The 16,224-nt window shown below is 38.3% G+C and overlaps 1 protein-coding gene across 1 annotated transcript in view; it reads left to right on the forward strand.

Moving 5' to 3' along the window:
- Positions 1 to 1,296: 1,296 nt before the first annotated feature.
- CFAP69 (cilia and flagella associated protein 69) overlaps positions 1,297 to 16,224 on the forward strand; it is a 28,210-nt gene continuing 13,282 nt past the window's right edge. The window contains exons 1-13 of the mRNA XM_059818815.1: positions 1,297 to 1,449; positions 1,776 to 1,838; positions 3,214 to 3,279; positions 4,325 to 4,434; positions 6,403 to 6,479; positions 7,662 to 7,760; positions 9,664 to 9,813; positions 9,938 to 10,115; positions 11,137 to 11,260; positions 13,820 to 13,868; positions 13,953 to 14,074; positions 14,550 to 14,766; positions 15,641 to 15,805. Of these exons, the coding sequence (XP_059674798.1) occupies positions 1,297 to 1,449; positions 1,776 to 1,838; positions 3,214 to 3,279; positions 4,325 to 4,434; positions 6,403 to 6,479; positions 7,662 to 7,760; positions 9,664 to 9,813; positions 9,938 to 10,115; positions 11,137 to 11,260; positions 13,820 to 13,868; positions 13,953 to 14,074; positions 14,550 to 14,766; positions 15,641 to 15,805 (1,573 nt within the window). The remainder of the gene's footprint in view (positions 1,450 to 1,775; positions 1,839 to 3,213; positions 3,280 to 4,324; positions 4,435 to 6,402; positions 6,480 to 7,661; positions 7,761 to 9,663; positions 9,814 to 9,937; positions 10,116 to 11,136; positions 11,261 to 13,819; positions 13,869 to 13,952; positions 14,075 to 14,549; positions 14,767 to 15,640; positions 15,806 to 16,224) is intronic.

The raw sequence follows: 16,224 nt of genomic DNA on the forward strand, positions 1-16,224 counted from the left end.
TGAAAATAAGAACTGTGTTGGTTGTAGTTGGAGCCATAAAGGTTTCTTTCTTGTTTCTGTTCTCAATCACTTTTTTTCCTAGAAAATCTGTCTGGAGATTCAAACAGCTATTTTAGCATTTAATAAACTTATTCATGTATTCAAATGTTTCTTTGGAATCACAGGAGTTAAAAAATATTTGTTAATGAAAACTGAGGTTGGTATCAACAGTGCCTGCAGTCAAAGACTTGGGATATGTGCATATCCAAAGCTGCATATGTGCAACTTGTCCAAAGTGTATCCAAATCCTACGAAGGAAGGGCGGCTGAAGTGAGCAGCCGAGCACAGTGTCTGTGCCCACACTATGAGGTGTCACCTTTTGCTGCAGCCACTTCTGGATACCCAGCTCTCTTCCTCCAGGCATAAACCCAGCAAAGGGCCTGGAGTTCCCAGACAGTTTGGTGTTGGTGGGCTCAGCCACGCTCCCATCTTGTGGAGACAGCATTTCGGGATACATCCACGCGCCCATTAGGTGTACATGTATCCCCATAGGAGCAGCTGTGCTCGCAGCTGAGAGATGCCGTAGCAAACCTAGGCATGGTAACTGTCAGCAAGTAGAAAATACCCAAATCCCTGTATACTTCTGTCCCTGCCTTTTTACTTTCCAGGCATTAGTTACCTGTTTTGTATCAGTCTATGCAGAGAAAAGATTCCTTTCCCCTCTGCCCCACAGCCAGGCTACCCCAGTCAGGGCTGTCCCATCTACGCTGGGGTTTGTCATGATGGTCTCTTGTGGTGGATTTTTTTCATGATCAGAAGTTACGGATCGACCAGCCTCTCCCCTCCAGCTCTGCAGCAAGTGGGAAGAGTCCAGCCTCTGCACTGCACGTGGGTGGGGAAACGGTTTTCGCGCTGAGGAAGCGTTTTATAACAGGGCATGAAATGGCGTTAGTGGTAAGGTGGAGAAGGGTATAAACCACGGGTGTCACAGCGGGGGTGTAGAGAGGTAGCACCGGAATGAGGCAGGAGGGGCAGGACTGGGGCCTGCAGGCCGGGGGTTTGGGGCACGGGGCGCACAGCGGGCCCACATCCCGACATCCCGCCGGTCCCCACAGGCCGGCGGGACCCCGGTGCCCGCCGCCTCGCAGGGGGTGCCGGCGGGCGGAGCTGGCCCAGCTCGGCGGGCGGGGGGGACACGTGAGGCCGCTGCAGGCCTGAGCCTCGGCGCCGGGAGGCGGCGCCGCCCCGCTCCCATGGCAACGGCGCGGGGCCGCGCTGCTGCCGCGGGCGGGCGGGCGGCGGTGGCGGGCCGGCACCATGTCTTCCCTGGCCGAGCCCCCCACCTCACGGGCGCCCTCTCGCTCGCCGGCCCGCTCCCCGGCGCTGTCGCCGGCCCCCGGCCCCTCTCGCTGCGGCGGGGAGCGGCGCAGGAACGCCTCGGACGCCGGCGCGGGCCTCGGCGCCGTCCAGGTGAGCTCACCCGCAGGCAGGAGTCACCCGCCAGCCCCGCCGCCTGTAGCCGCCGCCGGCTGGGAGGCGCTGCCCTGCCCTGCCCTGCCCTGGCCAGCCCTCGCCTGGCCTGGCCTGGCGTGGCTTGGCTGGGCTTGGCTTGGCTTTGCTTGGCTTGGCCGCTGCATCGGGCTGAGAACAAGCCCCGGTTTGTGCTCCACACACAGCCTGGATTTACCCGTCCGTGCCTAGATTCATGTTGGTTCAACGCGTCACTTTACATTTTAAGGTTTAAGCACTTTTTAAGCAGAGTCTAAAAAAAAATGTTAAAAGTGTGACTTTTCCAGGATACACAGTTAAGATCAGTGGATCTGAATCACGTCATCAAACTACTCGAAGATTCAAACTCAGTAAGTAAGCCTGATACCTCATTATTTCAGTTACACAGGTGGTAATGGGGCTTAGAAAAATGTTTTATACAATTACTTCAGTACCCGCCCTAAATAAACGAGATGGCACTGGTGGCTGGAGCTACAAGAGTACAAAGCTGAAGTATTTGTTCTGGTATTTGAACACTTCTTCTAAAGATGGTCATTGTAATAGAGAATGCTATCAGTGATGGTTTTATATTAAAAAAATACATATGTAAAACCCAGTACATCCTCACACAGACACTTCTCAAAAAAAACCCCAAAACAGACAAAAGCATGTGCATTTAAAAACCAGACGTGCAAAATTTCTAGATTAGCTGTGAGTTTTTGAGTGCTGAAACCTACAGCTGAGAAACAGAAATACATACAGAATTACTGAAAGTATGTCAGGAATTCATGTAATTGCCCAAGTTAACTGCTAACTTTTCTCCAGGGAGGTAATTTTAAAGGAAGGAGAAATATACAAAGTTCAGTGTTGAATAAATGTGACTACCTAGGCATGCAGGAGAGCGTAAACTCATGGACTTCCACAGACTGTTTTTGGTCTCCACAAGGTTCGACAGACTAAATTCACTAAGCTGTCAGTTAAGTTTGATCTAAAAACCTAATAATTTATTTTCTTAAAACAAGAACTCGATTAAACATACCACATATTAAGTTAATGCCTCACAGAGAAGTAGTTCGTGTTGGGTTTTTCTTCCCCTTTTGATAGCGAGCTGATAGAATAAACTTACTGACTAAAGAAAAATGTGCTGGATTATATTGTTTACTGCTTCTCTAGAGAGTATAAGGTATATGATAAAATGCCCTTAGGATTCTGGGCTTGTAGATTCCTGAAACAACTTTCTGGCCTGCCTCAAGTTGCAGTGCTCTTGCCCAGCATGGAGGTGCTCAGAAGAGCTGGAATGATTGCTGCATATCACTGACATACCCTGACATATCCTCACTTCAGTTGTTTTCAGCTTTGAATTTGCAGACTGTTTCCTAGTGGTGGCAGAGCTCCGCTCTAAGCCACTTAGATCTACATTTTTATACATTTATATCATGTGTGACATGGGTTTTTTAGTTGTCTTTCACAGAATCCCAAAGAATTTAAGAGAAGGAGCCCACACATTTGAACAAGAGATAGAGTTTTAAAAAACCTCTTCAGTTACAAGAGCGCAGACTCCATACTTAGGAATGAGGGTTGATCAAGGAGCTAATCCTGCTGCAAAGCACTTTCAGAATTTCATTGTCTTGTGATTTTTTTAATCTGGCTTCCACTTTCATTTAAACTTAAAAGGGGATAAACATAATCATTTAATGTTCTAAGGCAAACTGCAATTAAAACCTGCTTTTCATTCTTTTACTTAAGAAAGATTTGGAAAAAGAGCAGCTGAAAACTCTCAAGAAGGTAGTCAAGCATTTTGAAAACGGGCTTGTATCCTTTTTGCCACTGTAGCATTCTAAAGTTATGGTGTTTTATGTATGATAATACTCTGACTTTTCAGCAAAAGGTTTTGTGATGTGCTGTGCTTCCACATGGAGAGCAGTGATGGTCCACAAACATTCTCATCATTGGCCTTGTGCACACATAGCCAAGGTTGGTAGGTTAGCAAGATTCTTGGATGCTAGGTTCATTTGCTACAAAATTCAATAGAGGGATCTCACCTGTACAGTGGTTGAAAGTGTTCCAAATGTAATTAGTGTACTTTCAACTCAGAATAGACAAGCTTAATAATTGTTGCTACTTAAGAAGCAGCAGATAAAATAGCAATGACTTCCAGTGAGGTGACATTTTAAAGAAAAATAGAGTCAGACTAATTTATCCGAAACTTTTTTCATATTTACAGTACAAATTGAAAGGCTTACAATAATCAGAAGTACTAGGGAGTACTAGGCATATGGAAAAGTGTGATTAATTTTTGTACAGTTCAGCTAATTGCCACAGTGATTTAAGCTATCACATTACTTCACAGTTGAGTTGTGGCTAAGCACTTACAGGCAGTTTCCATGAGTCAGTGGATTGGTAGTAACTTCTCAGTCTCAGTGATCTGTTCAGTTTTGATCTTGTGCCTCTACCCTAAATTAGATAATCTCAATATGTGTTTGGGTCCAGATTTTCAAACTTCAGTCACTTGGGACTAGAATAGGAAACAATTTAAATACCTCAAGGTTGTCTCAGAATTTAGAGAGGTAAATCTGACAACTTTTCATCCTATATTTTTAGATATTCAGTGCTGAACTTACCGTGGGTTCAGCTGATAAAGCTAAATCAGATTTGCAACAGTTGTGCTTCTGTAAAAGTAAGGCTGCTTTGAAAAGCCTAAGTGTTGACTCATATGCTTCATTTTAGACATCTAACTTTGAAAGCATTGTCCTTGTTTTTTCTTGTTTGTGTCTTTGAAGTATGATGAATACAGTTTTCAACTTTTTCTTCTGATTCATAGCAGTACCATCTGATTTCCTTAACTTTAAATTAAAAGCCCCTTAAGGATTTAGCACAAATAATTGAAATTCTTAACCTGTGTGCAGAAAAAATGAATGAACAAGAAGCTTTCACTGAGCCTTTATGTGAACTTATTAAATTATGTGGGTAAGTACTTCAGCCCTTCCTTTAGAGATTTAAACACTGCTTATTAATATGTTCATATATTTTCTAAGACAACTGACATATCCATACAGCGTCGATCTACAAGGTATCTATATCTGCAAGGCATCTATTATATCACCCTTCCTTTTTGTGAACTGTATTTTCCTTGAGTCCGATTTCTGTTGGCATGAAGGAGGGACCCATTTTAGCAGTTAAGTATCTGTGGCACTACGTATTACATAATTCAAAACTGTATTGTAATTGGCCCCAGCTTGCTTGAAAGCAAGATTCCCCAAGGTGTCTTATTGCCTAGAGTAAGTTGTTCTGGGCCTTGAAATTCAGCATCTAAGTCCTGCTGAGGTACATTTTGCTGTTTCAAACAAGCTCTCAAAGTGAGTTTGAAAACCTGAGGTGACACAAAACCACTTTAATACCTGAAGGTAAGCTTTACAAAATGACAAGCCATATTGCAGAAGAAAAAGAACCACAACAGTTGGAGGATTTGGGATTTATAATTCATTTAAAAACATATTGCGTGAACTTTTGGGCATTGTCATTGTCATACTGTACTTTAAATTATTTGTAGAATAGAACGGTGTTATCCTCACTTGTCAGTAGTTCTCGTCAATAATTTAATGAAGTTACTTATGGAATGCTTGTAGCTATAGTTACTCGTGGATTTATTTATAATTGGAGAGAATAAGGAAGAGAAAAATTTGCCAGACAGAAAATGAGTCGCATAGCAAACCAGATACTGAAACAGGTTTTTACATAGCTTCCTCTCAGCTGTTAGGTTTAATAAACATAGAACTTCCCAGCTGAATCTTCTAGTTCCCTGAGCACCATCAGTTGTACCGCTTTCCTTTGCTGCCACGCAGTGGAGAATGAGAAAGTACATCACTAAGTTTCACTTTCTTCGGTGCTTGGCAGAAACGTGACAAAACTGAGAATGAGTGTATAAAGTCAATAAAGTGTAGTTGTGAGTGAGACTTTTCATCTCTTACAGCAGTTAAGCAATAATTGTGGTTTCTGCAATGAATATATTTTGGAAGATTGCACCCTTGGGTTTTGCTTTAATTTCTGTACTATGGAAATTCCCCCACAATTCACTATTACTTCATATGACAAAGAGAAGCCTGTAACTGGAGGGAGGGGCTGTTATTTAAAATTTCCTTACAGATACTAGAACTCCTGCAGTAAAATTTTCCACTCTTTCATAGCTGCTTCTGTTTACCTGTCGTCTTCCCACTTTTTTTTCAATGTCTGTTTCTTTGGTTTTCCCCCCATTTATTCCATTATTTGCTCTCTCCTTTCTTTTTCTCTGGCTATGTTTACAGAGGTAAACCTACCGGAAAGCTGCTTCTGTACTATAAGCTGCAGAGACCTTAGCGTAATATTGTAATGATGTTTACTGTTAGAGAATTTTTAGCACTTAGATGTTTATGTCATATCTGAGTATTTTGCAAATGTTATTGAATATTTCTTAATATCCCGTTTTTAAAAAGAAATTTGTTGTTAGGCTATTTGGAGTCAGTTTATTGGTTTTATTTTTATCCATTTCAAGAGGTCTTGCCCAGGGATATGATCCTTTTTTTTCACCTCTGCACATGTCTATGCATAGTCTAGCTCTGGAATAGCCTGATAGTGCCTAGGTTCCAGGATTTAATCGTCCACATTTAAATGATGTTTGTTTATTCAGTATTTCTTATTGCATCAAATATGAATTATGAAAATATCATCTATGAACATGTACCACTAATTGCCAAGATGTAATTGCCAGATTATGGAACTGGAACTTTCAGTGTAGAATCAGCATTGCAAAGAATGTATTTGTACTGGGAAAAGTGTTCTTATTTGCAAAAAATGTCAAGAAGAAGAGAAAAGCTATTGAGCTTTTCTGGTGACTTGATTAAAGTGTTCTTCTGCAGTGTTTTAAGCATAGTTGTAATATTTTTAAATTTATTTTTGCAGGTTACCATTTCAAAAAAAGAAATTATCTGATGAAGTAAGCTATTCTGTGGCAGTTTCAAAATCCATTGCACAACTAGGTGAGTGTAAACTGATACGGCTATAAACCTAAACCTGTCTATAGCCTATTTCATGTCATTTTGCTCTGAGGAATTGGTGTATTACTGTAAACACTGAAGCCTGGGATAAGAGGAACATGTATCCTTCCTGCTTCTTTGAAACCGAATGGAAAAAACAAGTGAGAAACAGTAAGTCCTAACTCCCAACTAAAACCTTCAAAACCCAAAAGCCTAAGACCTGTCACCTACAACAGCAAAATACAAGTCAGTTTAGTGCCATGCCTTACTAGGAGTAGCAGTTTCTGACTTCAGCCTCCTGCTGCATCTGAGCCATGAGATTCTCTCTTTCAGAAATCTGTTTTAAGAGAGCTCTTGAGGAAAAGTGTCAAATTCATATCTTAATGTCACTGGATCTTTTAGTATCAAAATATCTTTTTACGACCTTGCATGTCATGTTTGTGATTTTCAAAGAAAATACTGCAAGCACTATAGGTCAAAAAGAATTCAGAACAGAGCAGGAGTGATATATCAGCTCACTTAATGGTAAGATTTAAATGGTAAAGAGGTAGCACAATCAGCCTGTCACACATGAAAAAAAGATTATCTTTGAAATGGGTGAGAAAAAAATATTTTTGGAAGTCTTTATTTTCATAGGTCCAAGTAGATAGCAGAATGGCCTCCTGGTTTCAGATAGTTCCAGGTTCTCTTTAGAGTAGCATGCCCAAAAAGACACTAAAATCTTAAAGATTGTTTATAGTATACGTGTTAGGCACTGGTAGCTCTCAATGGAATTCTCTTCATCCTGTGGAAAAGGATCTTTCTGTGCTCCCTTTATGTCATACCATGTCTGCTAAAAGAAGAGTTTCTGACATGGTAGTGATGACAACAGCCTAGTGTAGTAGCTTTCTTCTGAATTACACAACTTCTGGAATAACATCCAGTCTCTTATAAGGGTCTGTAGCCATAAAGCAGAGAAGGTCACTTTTTGATTAACCTTATGTTACTCCTCCAAGACCCCTTGTCCCCTTCAGTGTGGGAGTCCCCATCCCTTGAGTATTTTATAATCAAACTTTGCATGAAATTACAGATTTGTAGGGGGTATGACCAAAGGAAACACTAAGTACTGTAAATAGAAATGTTAAGTTTACTTTCTAAAAAAATTTACAAACTTTGGACATTACTTTTTTTTTCTGTTTCTGACAGGTTATCTGATGAGGGTGCCAAGCTCTCAAGTCAGAATACAAATCTGTAAGTGTGTTGTTAGCTTTTATAATATGGAGCTACCGAGAAAACTACTTTCAGGTAAAGCACAGTATTTTCAAGTGTCAGAAGAAATCAAGTGTTTATGATCCCAGCTACTTTGAAAAGGCTCTTTTAATTAGCTATGGATTAATTTTTCTTTATAACTATAGTTACTGTATCTCATGTATTAAATGTATAGCATTGGCAAATGTGCAATTAACATGTTTCTATAGAAATGCATACTCAAAATCTGAAATTAGTTCATCAACGTACAAGGAATTAATTATTACACTTAGGGGATTAGGATTAAATAGTATCCAGAAAATGTGAAGTGGTCACAAGTTCTTTGAAACATGGGTAATGGAGGAAGAAAGAGTAGTTAGGATCAGAATTATAAGAAGGGAAATGTAATTTTCAACTTTGTATATGTAGCCTGGAGAGAAGCAGCTCTGGTTTCACTTGTGTTACTTGTGAGGGATAGATCTGAGCCCATCTAAATTTGATTGACTTCATGTTATATGGGCACATCTGAGCATAAGCTTTAAATAAATTGTGTGACTTTTCTCTGCAGACAGAGGGTGATGATGCCTGCGTATGGGCTCAAGCATGATTGTCTGGTATTATGGATAGGCGTGCAAACTGTCATCAGAATCCACTACTATTTATTCCTTTGACCCTTATGATGGTGCCAGAGGCTCTTATCAGGCAAAGTCAGTCATGGATCCCCTCTAGAGGGGCACAGGATCATGTGCTGTGAGACAACACTAGATTTATAGGCAGCCAAGCTACAGATGAGCATTGTCATAGTGTGGATCCAGAGCGCAGGTGAGGGAGCATGCTGGATGTAAGTGTGCTCCCTTGCTGTGTTCCTACAGTGTGGCACTAGTTCCTGTGCCCTCTTGCTAGTTTTCATTTATTTTAGGAGGCCTAAAGAAGCTGCAGCTGCAACAGCCCTCGCACGATTCTAGAAATATGAAAGTGTATAAATCCAGTTTTATTTTACAAACGAGACTCAAATCCTGCAAGCAGCTATGTGTGCATTTAGTTGTATATCTGTAAATAGTTCCATCAAGATAAGTGAATGTTAAACACTGAGAGATTTATTCTTCTCCTGCAGATTTAGAAAATAAGATATGTTATCTCAAAAATGAAGAGAGTATTTCAGTCTGATTTTTTGAAGTCAAATTCTTCATCTCTAAGCATATATGTAAATCTTGCCAAAGTTTGATCCTGCAGAGTTCTCTTACCTATAGAGTAATACCAACTTAGAGCGTATCAGAGTTTATGCTTGGTTAGAACTCATTTCACCATGTGCATTATCTACATTTATCAATCCTGCATTTCATGTCATTTGATATATATATTTTTTAAGCTATTTAAGATAAACTTTACTTTCATGAGTTAGCATATATAAATATTAATTTCTTTTTTCAATGCTTCCCCTTCCCCCGTAATTCAATAATGAAATATGGATTTGCATATGCATGGACAAAAGTAAAAATAGGGAGACATTAGAAAATCAAGCTTATAAATCAAAGGTTGGATTCACATGTTTTAAGTAATACAATAATAGAAGGCCATAATTCTCTAGTAAACAGGCTACAGAAGAGAACTAGATCCTGCACCAACAACTTATTGCATGACCTGAAGGAGGTTTTTCACCACTCTATAACCCTGCTTGTTCTTTCATTCTGTAAATTTTAGGAAGCAATTAATTTGTTTATATAGCATTTTAGTCTTCTTGAGGGTAAGTCTGTTGGATATGCTTTGGGCACTATTAATACTCAGATATAAGAAAAGCAGCTCTTGTTGTTTATTAGATTTTTTTTTTCAATTGGTGTTAGGACTAAGGAAATAATGATACTCAGTTCTCAATCCTTTCTTGAGAAAGGATGAATATTTTATGAAGTAACCAAAATTTTGAATATTTACTGCATTATAACTAAAGCTCTTGTATATGCAGGTTACCAGCCAACAAGTGCAAACTATAAAATTCAGATGGCTGAATTAGGAGGATTAGCAGAAACTCTCGTTTTGTCACTAGCATTAGTTGAAAATCAACTTACTGAGAAGTTGTGGGTACTTAAAGCTCTCCAGCATCTCTCCAGCTCTGGTTAGTACAAACTGTTCTTTCAACAATCTTATTACCTCTGATCTTAGATCATTTGTTGTCTGAACATGCCTAAAACAATTACTGACCTACAGGGAATTAATTATTCAGATTTTCATAATTTCAGGAGTAAATTGCAGACTTATGATGAAGGCCCAAGCAGCCAGCAGACTCTGTTTGTATCTAAATGGTGTTGATCCCTCAGGACAGCTGGTGTTCCGCTCCTCAGAAATCCTATGGAACCTGTTAGAAAACACCTCAAAAGAAGAGGTTGTTAATCAGCTCAGTAGCTTGGAATGTGTACAGTAAGTACAGGGAAGCATTTTATGAATTAATTTTGTAATTTTGGAGATATCGAAAGCCTTGCTTTTGTGTAGCATTTTGTTTTAAAAGAATCAAGAGAAAATACAAATGGGGAACGGAGGTCTCTCATTAAGTCCTCAGTATTAACACATCTGATTCTCCAAAATGGAAGCATTACTGGATCAGACCTCATAGCCAAGCATCCCATGATTTAGACTCCTAAGGCATCTGTTTCTGTTTCAGCAAGTGAGATAGCACTGCAGCCTGTGAGATGCCGGGAAATGATACATGATCCAAGAGGTGCCTGCCACATAGCTTAGAAATTCAGTGGCCAGGGTCCAGCTAAAAGCACATCCAGTCAACTTCAAAACTACTTCATTGTCAGTCCTCTCTTTATTTCACGAACACAGAGATCCATCACCAATTGTTTCTGTTACAGGGCAAAAGGGAAATCAAGGTGCTGTGCTGCATAGTGCAGGAGGTATAGCCCTATCTATTGCTTTGTGTGATGAAAAAATTAATTGCACCATTTTCAAGCTCACGTTAGGCTCGGTAGGCCAGTATTACTGCACTGTTGAAATGCTTATGTTATAAAATTAGTAGGAAATGCCAGGCTATGATATATAAGGCTTAGTTCTAGATTCTCTGCTGGAGTAAATAACAGGTTTTCCCTTAGTGAGTTACACTGTTTTAACTATTTAGGATTAGACCATTTCTTCTCGATAATCATTCAACAACATCCAGTTCCATGCTTAAGTAAAATTATGTCTTTCTATTAATTCATTTTAACACATACAGTGGAAGGTGCAATTTGTAATACGTGCACCTTGCGTATATGCTTAAATTGGATGTCTAGTGGTACACATAAGAATCTGTTTCGTAATAAAGTTTTAAGTTCTTTCTCTTGCAGTTAAACCCTAAGGCTTTGAAAAGTATGATGCTGAATGAGGATTCATATACCTAGAGCTGTCTAAAATTAGAATATGAAAAGAAAAGGTAAAATGCATTTCACTTTCTTTTAAGTGCTTTGAAAGAAGTATTTGTAGACCTTCTCATGCATGGTTTCCGGCATTACGATCGTCAGCTACGGAATGACCTCTTGGTGATTGCCACATTACTAGCTGAAAACCCTGCAGCACCTATGATTGTAAGTTTTTATAGTTATATTCCAGAGACTAATAACTTCTCCTTTGCTATTATATACTCAGTATTTTTCCTGATTAGTGTTCTACTATTTGTTTTACTCTGTCTCCAGTTTCTTAGATTTGCTGAGCAAGAAACCATTTTTCTTTCTGCAATTCCCTTTACCTCAAAGAGACTTCAAATCTGTAGTTCATTAGCCTGGAGTACTAGCATCAACCTTATTTAATACTTAGAAAATTACACTAACACTATTCATGTGCAAAAGTTAACATTAACTCCTGTATTCTTGTACAGATTCTCAGATGTGCCATTCTGTTACAAAGAGTTTTGCACTAAATCTCATCTGTTGTTTGAAGATGTAGGAGTACAGGTTATATGCACATGGCCCAAATTCAACTGAAGTATCTACCTCATAACCAGGAACAAGAAGGGTCCTCCAAAAATCAACTCAGAAGCTCTAAATAAGATGCTGAGAAAATAATTACTTTATCTAGTTAACAAGAGGCACATAAATTCTTTCTAAGACTAGGTCACATACATGTAGTCCAGAATGCACTATCATGACTTGTGTAAAAAGTAGATGACTCATTCGTCTGTAATATTCCAGGATTTTTATGAGGAAACTGCAGAGAAGTTAATTTTTTATAGATGTTAATATTATTTTACTCTCTTGTTTTACAGTTGAGATTTAGAACTTTAAATGAAGCTGTGACATACATACTGAATAATTAAGCAATCAAATTTCTGTGTATCTATTGGCTGTTTAGGAATGGATTACTTTCAGGGAATTAATTTCTCAATTTGAGCAGAAGTTTCGCAGTTGGCCATATTACTAAACAGATTTTATAGCCTGTAATGAAGATTACAGATTTTTCATTCAAGCTTTCCATTTTATCACTAACCATTATGAAATGTCTGTTATACTATTTCAGCAACATATTTGATGTCTAAAACATTCAAATTTTTTATCTGGCCATAGAAACAGGGTAGTTTTTTCCTACAAGATACATAACAAGGACACATATTTTTAATTCCTTATACTACAAGGAAGAAAAATTGTTTCAATGCAAGGAAAAAATGAAAATGTTTTCATTTAGATTCTGTATTCTCAGACTCCCTAGAGATTTTAGGTCACTTGTGGAGATAAGGTACAAGGTATAAATACCAGGTAGACAAAAACATTAATATTACCATTGAATCCTGCTTATAGATAATACCAGAGAAATTTTCATCAGAATGTTCTCTTTTTTAATTAATATACCATCCAAGCAACTTCAGAAAACTCAAGTCTTGTATTTAATATAATTCAGACATCAGCACAGGAATCTGAGCCTTTGAAAAGGGAAATAATTTTCTCACCACAAGTAAACTGGAAAAAATATGTAAAGTAAAGCTTATAATGATCTTAAATATTATTATCTCTGTGTTAGAACAAAACTCTCTGGTAATTGCTTACTGGTTTCCATCCGAATTTAGTACTGCATTAATCAGCAAGGAGAAAACATTAGCAAGTTTTAATGTTGTTTTTTATTTAACCACTTTGCAATGACTTTGTGCAGAGAATATAGATACCATAGAGACAAAAGCTAACAGGCAATATAGTTGTGGACTTCAATATTTTCTTTAAAATTACTTTTGCAATATTTTTTTGATTGTTGAAATCATTTGGGTGTATGCTAACTTCCAGAGCTAGGCTGAACAAATCTCAGCCCAGCTTTTTGGGGACGCATCTAAAAAGCTGCTGCAAAACTAATAAAACCACTTGATTCTGTGGGGATTGTCTGTGTAGTGTTCTGTGAGCTCTGCTCCTGTTGGGAGCTGGTGGAAGGCTCTGTGGTGGCTTTCCTGGAGTACTGAGGCCAAGCTAATGTACTTTGTCGCTCAAGAAGAGCAATGTCCTGGTAACTATGGCTTCTAATCACATCAGAAACAAAGCTCTTTCGACTCTAGTGTGCTGCGTAGACACCCTGGCCTTGGTCCTATCCAAAGTTATATTAGACATAATTGTCCTTCTGTTAGCTCTCTAGGAGCTGTGAATGACAAGATTTTATTTTCTGAATTTTTATTAAGTAATATTTGTAAATGCATGTTGTTCATACATGCAGTTTTCATGTGCTTACTTGTAAATGCATCGAAGATGAATATAAGTGTATTAGTACGCACAACTGAAGGCACAAAATTGTATGTACTGATGACCCTGATGTATAAACTTACATGTGCACAAATGCATTTTAAAAAAACACAACTCTAACAGTACTGAGAATATGGTTTTCTTCTGTGGTGGATTACAGTAGTGAATACATGTGTTTGAGACTTCCCCATGCAAGTCAGACCTGTACTGAATGAGACATGGGTTTAACTAATTGTACCCTTAGGACTGTAGTTAGTTAGTATTGTACAATGTCCAAATGGTTGATTTCTTCTTTGATAAAATTCTGTTTATTCTGCCATAGGATACATTAAACTCTGTGTTCTGAGGAAAAAAACAAAACTAAAATTAAACCATGTCTTAATTTCGCTGCAATTTAATTTAGTTAATGTATGTTTTTTGAATGCCTATTAGGAAAGTGGATTTGCAAAGCTGTTAATAGAACTTGCAACATCTACTGAAGGTAAGAGATTTCATACTGCATAATTACACTATTTTTACTTTTAATAATGATTTTTTTGTAACTTATGTACAATTTCCTTCATAGTTAAAATTCCCAATCGCTTGGTAAAAGGTCTTAAACTTACCTACTCTTATGAGGACTTCGAGCTGAAGAAGTTACTGTTTAATGTAATAGGAGTCTTATCTAAAGATCGATGTGCTGTACAGGTAAGTCGTAACAGAACAGGAGATACAATAAGCAGAAAATAAAAAAGGTCAAAAGAATCACAGGAATATTATTTAGCAGTCCATCTGGCATAGTCCAGTGGACTGAAGTCAGCTGTTCTCCAAATCAAGAATTCATACATAGCTACAGACGAAGTCCTGCTGTTTGAAAGCAGTATAGAGTTTCTACTTAGAAAAGTTACAAACCTAGACCATGCTAGGAAAATTATCTGACAAGTGACTGCAAAGCATTATTGAAATATATGTGAAGAACATACTAAAGTTTTACAAACCACAGTCTGTGGGAATGCTACAGAATATAAACAGAGTTTGTCTGTACTTGTAGCGTTAGTGATGTACTTTCTCAATAAAAATTAATTTTCTCAGTGTAGGACAGATAAAGTTGACTCATTGCTTTAGATCTTTCTTATTTGCATATGAAATCTGTAAGCTGTCTCTCTTTGTCTTGACTCTGCAGCTTCTCAGTGAAAGTTATGTGATGCCAGCTTTGCTTTATTATGTAAGACCAAATCAAAAGCCTGGATTTCATGACTGGTCTGCTGCCCAATATGAAGAACTACAGCTTCATGCAATTGCAATTCTAGCTTCAGTGGCTCCTGTGTTAGTAGATAAATATTTGTCCTGCCAAGCGAATACTCTTCTCCTTGTGTTTCTAGAATGGTGTATAGGCCAAGGTCAGTAGGTGCTCATGGCTTTCATACACAGTAACCTCAAAACACCACTCAACTGAACTTACATTCTTTGACAGGAAGGAAAAATGTAAAACTTGTGAAGTCAGAGTGATTCTTTTTCAACAGGTCACTTAGGAAACTAATCTTTCTAAAAAAACTGACCATAATGTTTTTTTTCTATTGAAGGATAAAGCTGGTCCCCCATTCCCTGTGTACCACTATATTGATATTCCTTCAGTTGTGTGGCAGCCACACATCTCTACTGCTCGTGTTTTAAGCTAGTCAGATAGATACACTTACTGTGGCAACAAGTCCAACCGGTAATTCCTGCCATAAGCAGGACACGTTAACTCAAACTTAGAGCTGTACACAGTCCAACAGCTTCCAGACTAAAGCTGGCTTGTGGCCATCAGCTAAGAGTGTGGCCTAAGCAAAAAGATAACTAACTGCACCGAATTTCATGGCCTGGTTTTCTAGGGATGGATATTTTTCATCACAAAATTGGTATGTTTTCCTAGGAAGAATTTTTCATTTGCATCTAATAGAGATCAAAAGGTTGATATTACATGTCATGCTAGAGAAGATATTTTGAGTTTTGGAGACTGCTCATTAACCTAGTAAGGTTAAAAAAATTGTAATAATTTTAAGTGTTCACCAAAATCATACCTTTCTTATGAATGTAAAAAGTATAGCCCTACACAGAAAGGCTTATTGCTGGATGGTTTTAAACAAGAAGCTTTTCTAACATTAAGGGATATTTTTGTTTCGTTTTAGCTTACACTGATAAGCCTTGTTTTTTTTTTTTTCCTCTGAGCATATTATTATACTGAACATACACTGTCTGCCAAAAAAAATACTCATTGTGATTGCTTCACAGATCCTTTCTTTGGTCAAGGTAACAGTTTCCATGGAACAGGTGGTCGTGGCAACAAACTTGCACAAATGCGCTACAGTCTGAGAGTGCTGAGATCTGTTGTGTCCCTTTATGATGAAGCTGTGAACCTTAATTTGTGTGACCAGGGAGCAATTAGCCAGCTACTGGGTAAAGCACAATTTGTATTGCTGTACTTAAATTAGTACATTTCTGTTGACACTGAGAATGTTCGTGCTTTTTTGTGTGCTGTGGTTTTAGTGTGTTACTCCTTTGACTGCTGAAAAACTTAAAAACCTCAATTAATCCAAGATGTAATTGATTTTTTTTAATTTTGTTACACTTTAACACACAGAATTAAACGAATTAAACAAAACAGAGAGCTGTAAAAGCCTAGGTGTTTAATTTCAAAGTGAAAGCTGCCCCTTCTCCCTTTATTATAGGGAAATAACGAATTATGCATTTTTTACATCTTCTTTTCATTGTGGTAGCACCTAGGAACTCCAGCCACGAGTCTTGTTGTACCTAAGTCTGTCATGGTGTCACTTTCCGCAACTCCTCTTTAAAGTAGAAGAAAATTAATAACCATG

This window comes from Gavia stellata, chromosome 6, assembly GCF_030936135.1.
Source record: "Gavia stellata isolate bGavSte3 chromosome 6, bGavSte3.hap2, whole genome shotgun sequence".
Taxonomy (NCBI): Eukaryota; Metazoa; Chordata; class Aves; order Gaviiformes; family Gaviidae; genus Gavia; species Gavia stellata.